The sequence below is a fragment of the Musa acuminata genome, chromosome BXJ2-3 (genome assembly GCF_036884655.1).
Source record: "Musa acuminata AAA Group cultivar baxijiao chromosome BXJ2-3, Cavendish_Baxijiao_AAA, whole genome shotgun sequence".
In the NCBI taxonomy this organism is placed as follows: domain Eukaryota; kingdom Viridiplantae; phylum Streptophyta; class Magnoliopsida; order Zingiberales; family Musaceae; genus Musa; species Musa acuminata.
Window position 1 is genome coordinate 37,327,789 of NC_088340.1, and position 11,525 is coordinate 37,339,313.

Here is an 11,525-nt window from a genome sequence, read left to right on the forward strand (position 1 = left end):
CATTCAATTACCTCGGATGTGGCAACGGGTTGGTACAACGATTGCTCTTGTTCCTATCGATGTAGGATCCTCTCCAACAGAAACAATACAGGATGATTTAAACAGACCGTTCGACGTGATGATTTGAGGAATGGACGATTTAGATGAGCAAACGGGAGAGGATCCGTGCTCGAACTTGGACCAGAACATCGTACGACCTCTTCCGAAACGGACGGCTAATAGCTCTTCCAGAAAAGGCGAGGGCTGATGGCTAAGTCCGGCGCTGTTATTTGGCCCCTTGGATGAAATCGCTCGGAGAGCTAGAAAAGGGATCCCTTGTGTTGTTGCGGAAGCCTTTTAATTTCTCGAGTGGGATCGCTTCTTGTTGCGCTATCGTTTCTCCGACAAGCGATTCGTCGCTGTCTTCCAGCTTTTCCTTTGTCTTTTTCCGTCTTTTTGTGGTTCCTTTGGGGAGGAATTATACAATTTTTGTTGATAGAACGCGCATAGTCCGTCGCATTCATGTACGGAAGGATCGGGGATCTCAAGGTGGCGTTTTGAGAGGGGGGCTTTAGAATTTGAGGCAATTGGAGTTAGATTTTTATGTTGCTTTAGTCTCTTTCGGGAGTTCTTGCGTTTTGGTTGGAATTTGGTGCACATGCTGAGAAGACGATAGGAACGCCGGGGGATGTTCTTTTGTGGAGGATGTGATAGGCTTGTTGGATAGGAATTCGCTCTTCTGGTAAGGATTATGGGAACCCGAGGGGTTTCTGTGCTTTTATTGTGTTAGAGTCGGAATCAGGACATGTTGTGGGAATCCTTTTGAGTCGCTGTGGGATTAGAGCGAATATTTTGACAGATCTGAAATTTTTATATTTGTTTTTGATGGGATTTGATAGACAACTGAAGATTTTCCTCGTCGCATTTGGCTATCAAGGTTGAGGATTTTACTTTTGGAGTAGAGGTGCTTACATTGCCTTCTCCGAGAAGAATCTCCTAAAGGGGTAGGTTTCAGGGAAGATAAGATAGCATCTTCTTTGGATTCTGAATCCTTTTCTAAGGAGTAGGAAAGAATTCGGTGCTGTTAAGGTTGGTGATTCGCTAGGATCATGACTATGTCGTCTCCAAAACACTTTTCAGCGCGCTCCATTTTCAATATTACTGCGTCAGTGGGAGGGTTGGCTTTGTTTCTTATCATCGCTTCACTGGTGTTGGTTCCATCTCTCCTCGGTTCGGCCTTCCATGATTATTTGTTAGGTGTGGATCGATATAGAATGCCCGATTCTGTATCTCTTGTAAATAGTCAGACTGAAGTTCTGTTATTGCCACCAAATCATGCACAGGATGGCCATAATGATACTGTCACTAGGGAATCTTCACCTGATCCTGATGTGCCGAGTAGTCTTGCAGATGCCACTAAAGGAGTTACTGATGGGACGATGGTAACGAAGAGTGAGAGTACCTCCGAGGCTCCTAATCTAACAAAGGTCATTCAATTTGGAGACTTGCCTTCCCCAGCTATCTCCAATGGTTCTGGTAAGAGCGATTTGGGAAACTCTGATGATGACTTGGCCTCTTCAAATGATATATCAGCTGTTGTTCTCCCTTCATCTCAACCTGCAGACTCTAGGTTGGTTGATTCTAGTAAGTATCACTTCTTTTTCTAAGTTTTGGGTGTTAATCAATAATGATAACTGAAGCCTTCGTGCCAAACAACATTGTTCAAATTTCAGCTGTTTTGCGCATTTGCTGAGGCTTTTTTTGTTTTTGAAATGGGTAGTTTAAATGAAGCTGTTCATATTGTAATTTCCCCCCTAAATCACCATCTTTGTTGCAATCTCAACTAAGAAAATTGATATTGAAATGGTAAAATGACGACATAGAAAAGGACTTATACATGCTACTGGGGCTAATAGGAAGTACAAAATTTTGATACTGTTGAGAGATGTAATTTATAAAGATTGGTGAAGACACATTTCTTCATGCTGTTCCCTGACTGAGAACATCAAGTGCCTATGTACATCATCCAAAGCATCGAGTTAGAGCTTTATATATGTGTTACCATGGTAGCCTGTGAAATTTTGAAGAAAATTGCAGTCCTCAATGTCATAAATTTATGACTGTGGAAAGAAAAATTATCATGGTTCAAATTAGATAAGCAATGAAATTCTGGTTTTAGTTTTCTATATAACACATATATTATTTCATATCTTCATGTTGAAAAATCCAAAGTAGGATGATTTGATGCTTTTGGTTCTGATCCTAACATTTTGAATCAGAAGTTTGTGAATTTTTTGGTTATAAATTCGTTGTAATAAGCATTTAATTTGTTATACTTGGGGCCCTTTGAGCACATGAATTGATTGATGCGGTCATGTGGATTCAATTATTAACAGGACTGCCTTATTTAATTTTGTATAACATAGAATAATGGGGCCTTCTTAAGTCCTGAGATTCAAATTGAATACTTGAACATTTATGTTATCTCTCCTCTTTCAGTTGTTAAAGAAATAAGGATATTTCAAGGTGTGTTGATTGTCAGTCAGATTGAGTATATGTGATTGGTAAAGTTATATGGAGATTCACTATACTAGGTGCCGTTACCTTTAGTTTTGGACCCATTTGCAAATGAACCCATCATATGCATATGAACCAATGCCTGATAAAGATCATATACTTTGATGATATGCTCTAAGAAAATAAGGATGGGGATTAAGAAAGACAAGGTCATCAAAATATGTATTGTCTTGGTGAAGTTTTTAAATCCTTCTGGTAAGAATCCAGAACTCTAGCTGCCTGAGAACTTAGAAGGCAAGAAATGTGTTTCACTTGTATATGGTTATCAGAATGCTGCTAATCACAATTTATTAAGCAAGAGATTAATATATTAGCTACTGAATTAAAGCATTTCAAGATTTTCTGGAAAAAGTAAAATTGACGGAGACACTATTTGTTGTTGGCTCATATAACTGATTCTTTGTTAAATATGATATGCATGTTTTGGAGCCCTAAACTTAATACCCATTTTTTGCTTAGTAAAAGTGCAAGCAAATGGTGCAGGAAGTCTTATGTAGTCTCCTTATTTAGTTTGTGTTCTTATCCAAAGTATAATTAGGAGGGAGGATAATCAAGAGATTGTGGTACTTCCTTTAATTTATATGTAAAGAAAACCCAGAGAAAAAGTATGAAGACTTTGAGCTGCAAATTGACTAGTAATATAAAAAGCCTGCCAATATCGTGTCACAGCTCTGTCACATATCTGTTTCCATGTGGATTAATGATGTGGTGGAGGAAGTTCTAAGAGTTGCACTATGTATTTTGTACCAAGTTTGTTCAAGGTTAGTGGAATAAAGTACAGTTTGATTTCATGTTTGTAGTGAAAGAAGCATCTAAAAATACATTGGATATTTGTGGATGGTCAAGTGACCATTTTGGCTAAAAATGTCAGTTGCAATTACAATATTTTGTGCATTTCTATGTTGGCAATAGGACTTTATTTACCTTTTGTCTTGTATAATTATTGAATATGCTTCATTGTCTATTGGGATTATGATTGCAGTTACTTAACATATTTAAAAATAAAAAGCACACCGTTTGACGTTATCTGGTGTTCTGTGAACATTTAACTCTACGTGCCACGTGCATAGTTATCTTTTGATAACTCTGACTTAACTCCTAAGTGATTCTATACATATCATGCATGATAAATATAAAGATGGTTTCATATTCCTAACTAAAGCTTGGAGACAAATGTATCTCTAGTACATAATAGTGCTTTATCTTACCTCCATACTATTTGCTTTTTAAAATAAATTATTTCTGCACCTTAAATTTGCATGTTCTTATTGTCTAGGGAGTTGTGATCTTTATAGTGGCAAGTGGATCTATGATCCTGCTGGGCCATTGTATACAAACAACACTTGCCCTATGATTACACAGATGCAGAATTGTCAGGGAAATGGGAGACCTGACAAGGACTATGAGAACTGGAGATGGAAACCTGAACGCTGCAACCTTCCACGCTTTGATGCAAGGAAATTCTTGGAGTTAATGAGGGGCAAAACACTAGCTTTTGTTGGGGATTCCGTTGCTAGAAATCAGATGGAATCCATGCTTTGCATTCTATGGCAGGTAAGCTACCTTACCCTGAATTGTCTTGCTGAATAGACTGATATTCTGTTGATGAGAAGCACTAAGCGACTACTTTGCCCCATTTTGTTGGCTTCACATTTATTTTGTAGATTTGATAGCTGAAGGTCCACAAAATTGCAAAATATGAGACTAAATCGAGTATAGGTAGTATACAGGAACATAGAGGAAATAGTCCACCTGGTTGTTCCAACTTGTATTCAATTAACAATAGTGCTATTAGTAAGAACCTTATTTGAGAACTTTATTAGGGTAAGGGTCCCAGCTTCTATAGACTTCTTTAGTTAACTAATATATTGTAACACGCCCAATTAGTCTCACATCGGAAATGGACAATATTAAGATTGATTTATAAGGATCTGATGAGTGTATTACTACTAACTTCAGCTTAAGCATTTTGATCAGGAGTTTGGAGCAAATAAAGTTGATAGGCCAGTTAGCCCATCAGGCTCGAGTCATAACATATATACTTAGAATCAAAATCAATTAGATCACCATATATGATTGTGGCCATCTAGGACATGCTGATTGAACATGAAAGAAAATACCAACTACAAAGATGTGATAATGAGCTGAGTTGAATTTTGCTAGAAACCAAAAGGACAATCTCATAGATCTTTAGTGTTTGTAAGGTTTTGTGAAAGTGTCATTATAACTTAAGTCTGACTTCCTGAGCTGCACTTGAATGCTGAACATAGGCATAAAATACGGGTACCAAACAGTATTAGCGGTTGAATTTATCATATAGATTGGTACTGGTTGGTATTTATTTTTCTAATTATTTAATGATACCAGGAAGTTTAGGTCATGTATTTAATGTTTTATGCACCTTTATAGGTAGAAGCTCCCAAGAACCGAGGCAACCGAAGGATGCAGCGATGGTACTTCAGATCGACCTCCACTACTATCATCAGGATATGGTCATCGTGGCTTGTACACAAAACCTCTGAGACCTTCCAGTCTGTCCCAGATAGTGTTGTGAAGGTTCATCTGGACCTTCCAGATGAGGATTTCATGGAATATCTCCCAAAATTTGATGTGGTGGTCCTTTCGTCAGGGCACTGGTTTGCGAAGCAATCTGCCTATATCCTCAACAGCACACTTGTTGGGGGACAACTCTGGTGGCCTAAGAAAGCAGGGAAGATGCAGATTAACAACATTGAGGCTTTTGGTGTATCAGTCGAGAGCTGCCTGACCGCCATTGCCTCTCATCCAAACTTCACAGGTCTAGCTATTGTTCGCTCCTATTCACCGGATCATTATGAGGGTGGAGCTTGGAATACCGGAGGTTCATGCACAGGAAAGGTGAGGCCTGTGAGCACAGTAGTAAGAAATGGTTTTACTGATGTGATGCATGAGAAGCAGGTTAGTGGCTTCGAGCGGGCAGTGAAAAGGGCCGGAGCTGGTTCAAAGTTGAGATTGATGGACATAACCGAGCCGTTTGGATACAGGCCTGATGGGCATCCAGGTCCATACAGGAGTCCTGATCCGAAAAAGATCACTAAAAGGGGACCCAACGGGGAGCCCCCACCGCAGGATTGTCTGCATTGGTGCATGCCTGGGCCGATTGATACCTGGAACGAGATTCTGCTAGAAGTTATTCGGAGAGAGTTTGAGGATAAACAATGAGTCAATTGTCTTTCCACATCCTATTCAACTAATGGTTCATCACTGCACAGAATATGCAACGATAATATATCCTTCAGAGAGTTGTTGGCTATTGCTAACACAGAGCTACTTTCTGACCGGTAGAATTCTGTTCTAAATCTTCAAAGTAGAATGATAAATATCTAGATGCTTTTTGTGGGCATTCTCTATAAGTTTCTTGGTCTAGAATTGTTGTTTGATGTGAAAAAATAGTCAATAGAAATGACACTTGCCAAATTTTCTTGTTGATCGGAGGCAGTAAGTATACTATGCTATTCCTTGTTATAGAATCTCTTCTAGTTTCTTGTCTACATTTGTTGTTTGATAGGAAGAAATAGTTGTCTGAAGTCACACTTACAATTATTGTGGAAGGTTTGTCTTTCGGCCAAATTTGGACATGTTTTCTGGTTGGATTAGGTTTCAGTAGTGTAACAACTGATTTGTTCTTCAAGCAATCATCTTTTTCTTCTCGGATGCTTTACTGTAAAGAAAAGGAAGTTTGCCTGATTAGTGCCTTGGAATTTCGGGTGTGAACCCCAAATTTAGATCCTATAAGCTAGCAGGCGGATATAGATCCCGGATCCGATAGCTGGTACAAAGGATCGGATATCAAACCACGATTTCCAGAATTATCGGATTCGAACCCGCATTTGGAGTCGGGTATGGGTTCATTATTTGATGCTGAAGAGAAAACCGGGTTAATTTTGAATTAATTGGTCCTAATTTCCTTCTTCGGCTGCTGCAATCGCCGCCACCGTCGCCTGTGAGCGCCTCTCTCTTCCTCGATCGACTTCGAACTCCATTTCTTGGCTTTACTGGTGGTTTGTCGTCGTCCCGTCTCCGGTGTTATTCGGGTTCCGAAGGAAGGAGAGGAAACGATGAGCTTTAGAAACGTCAAGGTCCCGCAGCTGGGACGCTGGTGAAGGCTGTCTATGCTGCTCTCAATAACCTCCTCTACAATGTCGAGGGCAGTCACCGCGCCATCGTCTTCAATTGCATCCAGGGCATTGCAAGGACAAGGTCAAATCATTTACCCAATCACACGAATATAGTAGATTTTAAGTGCGCCTTTGATAACCCCTAAAGAATGTTTTCTTGTTATAATATGTTAGAGCATGTATTGATGTTAATGAGAACCTTTCTGAATTAGTGTTAGTAAATACTTGATTTAGTTGACGATCTGAAGGCACGAGGACATCAGGCATCACTTTGTCGATGATACATTGTAGGAATCTACCATGTTCAAACAGATTCAAAGGAATCTGTAAGTACAGTAGAAATTACGTGGTCAGGTCTGGTATTAAGACCGCGTATAAGGATTAATTTTAATCTGTAGTTCTATAGGTATTTTTTTATCAGTTTTTCTGCATTGAATGTGATCTTTGCTTTCATATAACACAAAGCTTACATACATGTCTATCCTGAGGAAACACATTAAATGATTTCATGGTTTAAAAGGCCAATCATTTATGATGTTCGTACCCTTCTCCATCTGGTAGAGAGTACTTCAGGGAATCGTGATCTTCAAATGGTAACTCTCCTTTTTCAGTAACTTTCTTTTTGTAATAGAAATAATGTATATTTTTTTTATTTTATTGATCTAATATAGTGGGCAAAGGTTCAGCGGCCCTTTTGCCTGGAAACTAGTTGGGTCATGATACTTTTACTTGATTGCTAAACTTTTTTTTTGGAAGGAAACATCATACCTTGTTTTCATAACTTAGTGTCACCAGCATGACTTTACATCTTCTATGTCTTGTTTTACAAGCAAACACACATCCATATCATTATTTTAGAAACTATTTTTCATTGTTAATTATCTGCCAATAATTGTGAATTGATCTTCCTCATATATTAGATGTAAATTTAATTATTTTTCTTTTTTCCTCCCTTTTATGCAATTCAGTTTGCTGACCTAGATCATCTGCAGTTTCTCCTATTCATGATTGGAGAGACAAAAATGAAACTTAAGCAGTTTGTATCCTCTCCTATTCATAATCTAATAGCTATTCATGTAATGTGTATAGCTCCTTGTGGATTTTAATCTATTTCTCTGGTTTTCATTCCTCTGAATTATCTAAATAAGTTTACCGAGTTCGAGCTTGTGTTGTGAGCGTATGGTCTTTCTCCAAAATTAACTTGCAAATAGGGAATTTTTTTTCAAGCTAAGGACCACTTTCTGTAAGACAAGCCCTTGGCATTATAACTATTGAGGAACGTGAATAAAGGCTCCAAAATTATAATGCTAAGAGTTATAATGAGGAACGTCATTGCCCTTGACAAGACCACTTACTCCGAAATTACTCAGCATTAGGATGTCAATTGAGGAATGTCTACATGTGATAGGCTGTGAGTCAGGAAATACAAAAGATATTGACTGAGAGAGCCAGAAACTTCAACATTGCTTTGGATGATATTTCCATAACAAGCTTGATCTTTGTGAAGGAGTTTACTAATGCAATCAAACTTAAGCAGGTTGCTGCACAGGAAGCAGAGTGTGCTGAGTTCATTGTTGAAAAGGCAGAAAAAGATAAAAATAGTGCTGTTATCAGCATGAGCAGTATCTCGCAGCTTTCATAACTGAGGTGCCTTGGCTTTGGCATTTGCAGTTCATCTGCTCTGACACACTAGCCAATTCAACATTCTCTAGAGAGAAGATGATTAATAATCTCCAGTTTGCTAGTCTTATAAAATAGATGGACTATAAAAGTAAGCAACTTCAAGTCTGTTTGAAGCAGCTTTACAGTGAGATTTTCTACAAATGCACAGAAACATGGTTACTCTCATTCTCCTTTCTTCTGCTAACAGAAAGAGGCCAAGAGGACTAGCTTCTAGGTCAAGCAATTGCATTTCTTGCTCTAAGATGGATTGAAGCTGCAGACGAGATAGCTCATATAATTGCAAATTCATCCATTCGCATCTTCTTGCAGTCAGATGATCTACTGCTGAACCAACTTTGAAAGCACGACTGAACTAAAGAAATGAGAAGCATGATTTTGTCCTGATTTGTTAGGATAATCAAAATCTTGTAAGGGAAAGATAAACTTGTCCTTTTTTTGTTTGAAAAATTAGAAGTTTGTCATTTGATGTGGAATTTATTTTCTGAATGAAATTTGAAATGGAACCTCAAATATCCATTCAGAAGTTTTCAATTGACTTGCATAAGATTTTGTTACATTCACTTCAAATTATTATCATCCTCTGAGACTTGCTACAAGCTTATCGCGAGCTACATTGCTCTTCACAGTTGGGCTTTAATGTAGAGTGGTTTTTTCTGCAGTTAAAGTAGATTATCTTCCTATTGCTAGAATCATAAGGATTATGTTTTCAGATTATGTATTGTTTTGTTCCCATCAAATGGTTTGTAGCAGTAAACAGGATAATCTGATCAGGAGCTGGCAAATGTTGCCAAGATATTGTATGTCACTGGACTGTTAAGAAGGGTTATAGTGACAACTGATATAAACAAGCCTTCCTTTTATTGTTTGGCCTGAAAGAAAAGTTTAATTGCATCCAAGAGAGCAGATTCCATTACAGACAAAACCTGTATTTACATGAAGGATATGTGAGGATCATGGGGTGGCCATTGAATCCCTTCTCTTGGGCAAGGAAGAGGAGCAGGTTGAGCAATGAAGGTAGGATACTGCTGGCCCGGCATTAACACAGAGAAATCAGCTGTGTACTGAGTTCCAACCTGCCATTGCCAAATGACATTGTATTGAGCTATAAGAAACTTGCAGATGGAGCCTCATAGAGTTCATCAAAAGTATTGCAGAACTATAATGAAGTCTTACTGCTACCGGATGCTGAAACTTCTGCAAGTGAACCTGAGCATGTGGTTGGCTCATCTCTGAGGATTCTGTTGCACTGTGCCGAGAACTTAGAAGAGATGCCCTTGGCTTGATCAGATGCTCAAATATCGCCATGACGAGGAACATGGAGATCAGGATTGCGGTTGCAGCTAAACCGAATGAGATCGCGCTCATCGATGTTCCTAGGTCCTTCCAAGAGCCATCCCTGCCGTAAGCTAGTTCTGATGGAGTAGAGACAGAGTCTCCACTCCATGTCTGTGGCCTCTCTCCAAAACTATTCATGGCAACTTCTCCCTGCACACCAGCACTTGTGAAGTCATATCTCAGACAAGAGATGGCATGAGGAAGGAGGTACGTAACAAGAAAACTCAGCTACATATCAGTCTGGTCTATAGCTTAATCTTATCACCTGCAAGTGCTTTGAATGATATAATTGGTTTTGCAGGATGTAAAGAATGTGACAAGAGGGGAGGATCTATTGCCTTAAATAACCATCAGTATACAAGAAGAATTATTGGGAATGGTGAACCTTGACCCTGCATTTTTCTTCACCTCAGGGATATGACACAGCATGCCATACAAGTGCATTTGTCTCATCTATTAATTGAGCAGGATAGTTTGGATCACTGCCAAATGCATCTGGAGATGCTACGTTGTAAACAAGTTGAAGAAAGAATGGAGAAAACATGACATCTGAACAGAAGAAGGAAATGTAGCATCCACTCAGATAGAACATGGATCAGAGTCTCAACATTTGCATTGGCTTCTGTGATAGATCACAGATTGGAGTGCTAATTGATTTCATTTGATAACAACTGATATGCAAGTGTAAATTTTCATTCAGTTTTCCAAGTTAGCTAAAATCGTTCCTATCAGATCATGCAGAACTTTCAAGTCAGTTCAAACAAGTATATTATGGAAGTATCTCTGAAGCAACAGAAATACAGAAACACAAGCTGAAACTTCCTTTCTGATGTATGAAACCCAAATTGCTTCTACAAACAACATCATTGTGAAGAACTGTGGTTTGGTGATGATGGAGAGGAAGTTTCAATCTGTGAACAAGCTGCAAATGCTCCAGCAAATGATGATTGCAATGGTTTGAAAGGTGAGTGGCAAACAAGAAGCAGACTTCCACATTGATTTGATTGAACAGAAATGAATATGAACTGGCAAGAAGGAAAAAAGCAAAGAATGGAAAGAAAGAAAGAAAAACCTGTCAGATGCTTGAACTCAGAACTCGATTGCAATCAACACTTCTCAAACTGGCTACCATGGACTACAGAAAAGAAAGCATTTGGCTATCTCCGATCTCCTTTGATGCTCTCCAGTCAACAACCTCCTTGCCTCTCATGACAAACAGTACTTTGTTCCTGAGCAATGACAATGGATGATCACAGGCATGACTGGGGGGTGTGGGGGGATTGATTGGTCACTTTAAAAGCCATTCTTCACTCCAAAAGATTACTTAGGCAATGTCATGGTGGGGTAAAGGGATAAACAAAGATCAGAGGCAGTAGTATCCTACAGACTTCCACCACCACTATGGAAAAGAAAAGCTGCAGCTCAAGATATAAATTTCAACACTGATGGAAGGCTGCAGGCATGGGACAAAACTATCAGTGTTTAGTGTATAATGCTTTGGGTTTGGCAAAAGAATGATTGATCACATACAGTATCAACTCAACTCAACCAAAAAAGCATATAGTAACAGCTAAAGTGACACTACAAGAAGGAAAGAGAGAGAGAGAGAGATGGTAATGATCTGAGGTGAGAGATCTTACAGACATGCATCGGTAGAGGTACCATGATTCAGGAGACGAAAGGAATGGATCACCTAAAAAGACTCAAAGAGGTGCACATGATCGGCAAAAACCCAAAAAGATATCCTATTCCCTGAATGTTTTCTCATTCATGATGATGATACATGTTGCAGTC

The 11,525-nt window shown here is 38.9% G+C and overlaps 2 protein-coding genes across 3 annotated transcripts; one reads left to right on the forward strand and one right to left on the reverse strand.

Annotated features, from left to right (window-relative positions):
* Positions 1–251: 251 nt before the first annotated feature.
* On the forward strand, positions 252–6,086 carry LOC103979150 (protein YLS7). Its single transcript, XM_009395201.3, has 3 exons — positions 252–1,623; positions 3,833–4,110; positions 4,966–6,086. Exons 1-3 carry the CDS (start codon positions 1,089–1,091, stop codon positions 5,755–5,757), a joined length of 1,605 nt encoding a protein of 534 aa, XP_009393476.2. The 5' UTR covers positions 252–1,088; the 3' UTR covers positions 5,758–6,086.
* Positions 6,087–9,232: 3,146 nt separating this feature from the next.
* Positions 9,233–11,525, reverse strand: LOC135608016 (uncharacterized). 2 transcript variants are annotated; one of them, XR_010485387.1, is made up of 3 exons: positions 10,804–11,525; positions 9,570–9,881; positions 9,233–9,469 (listed from the first exon to the last, which is right to left on the reverse strand). XR_010485387.1 is itself a non-coding variant. In XM_065100408.1 (3 exons), exons 1-3 carry the CDS (start codon positions 11,375–11,377, stop codon positions 9,326–9,328), a joined length of 462 nt encoding a protein of 153 aa, XP_064956480.1. In that variant the 5' UTR covers positions 11,378–11,515; the 3' UTR covers positions 9,233–9,325. The 2 variants fall into 2 exon arrangements, 1 of the variants encoding a protein (XP_064956480.1); XM_065100408.1 differs by having other exon boundaries at positions 11,372–11,515.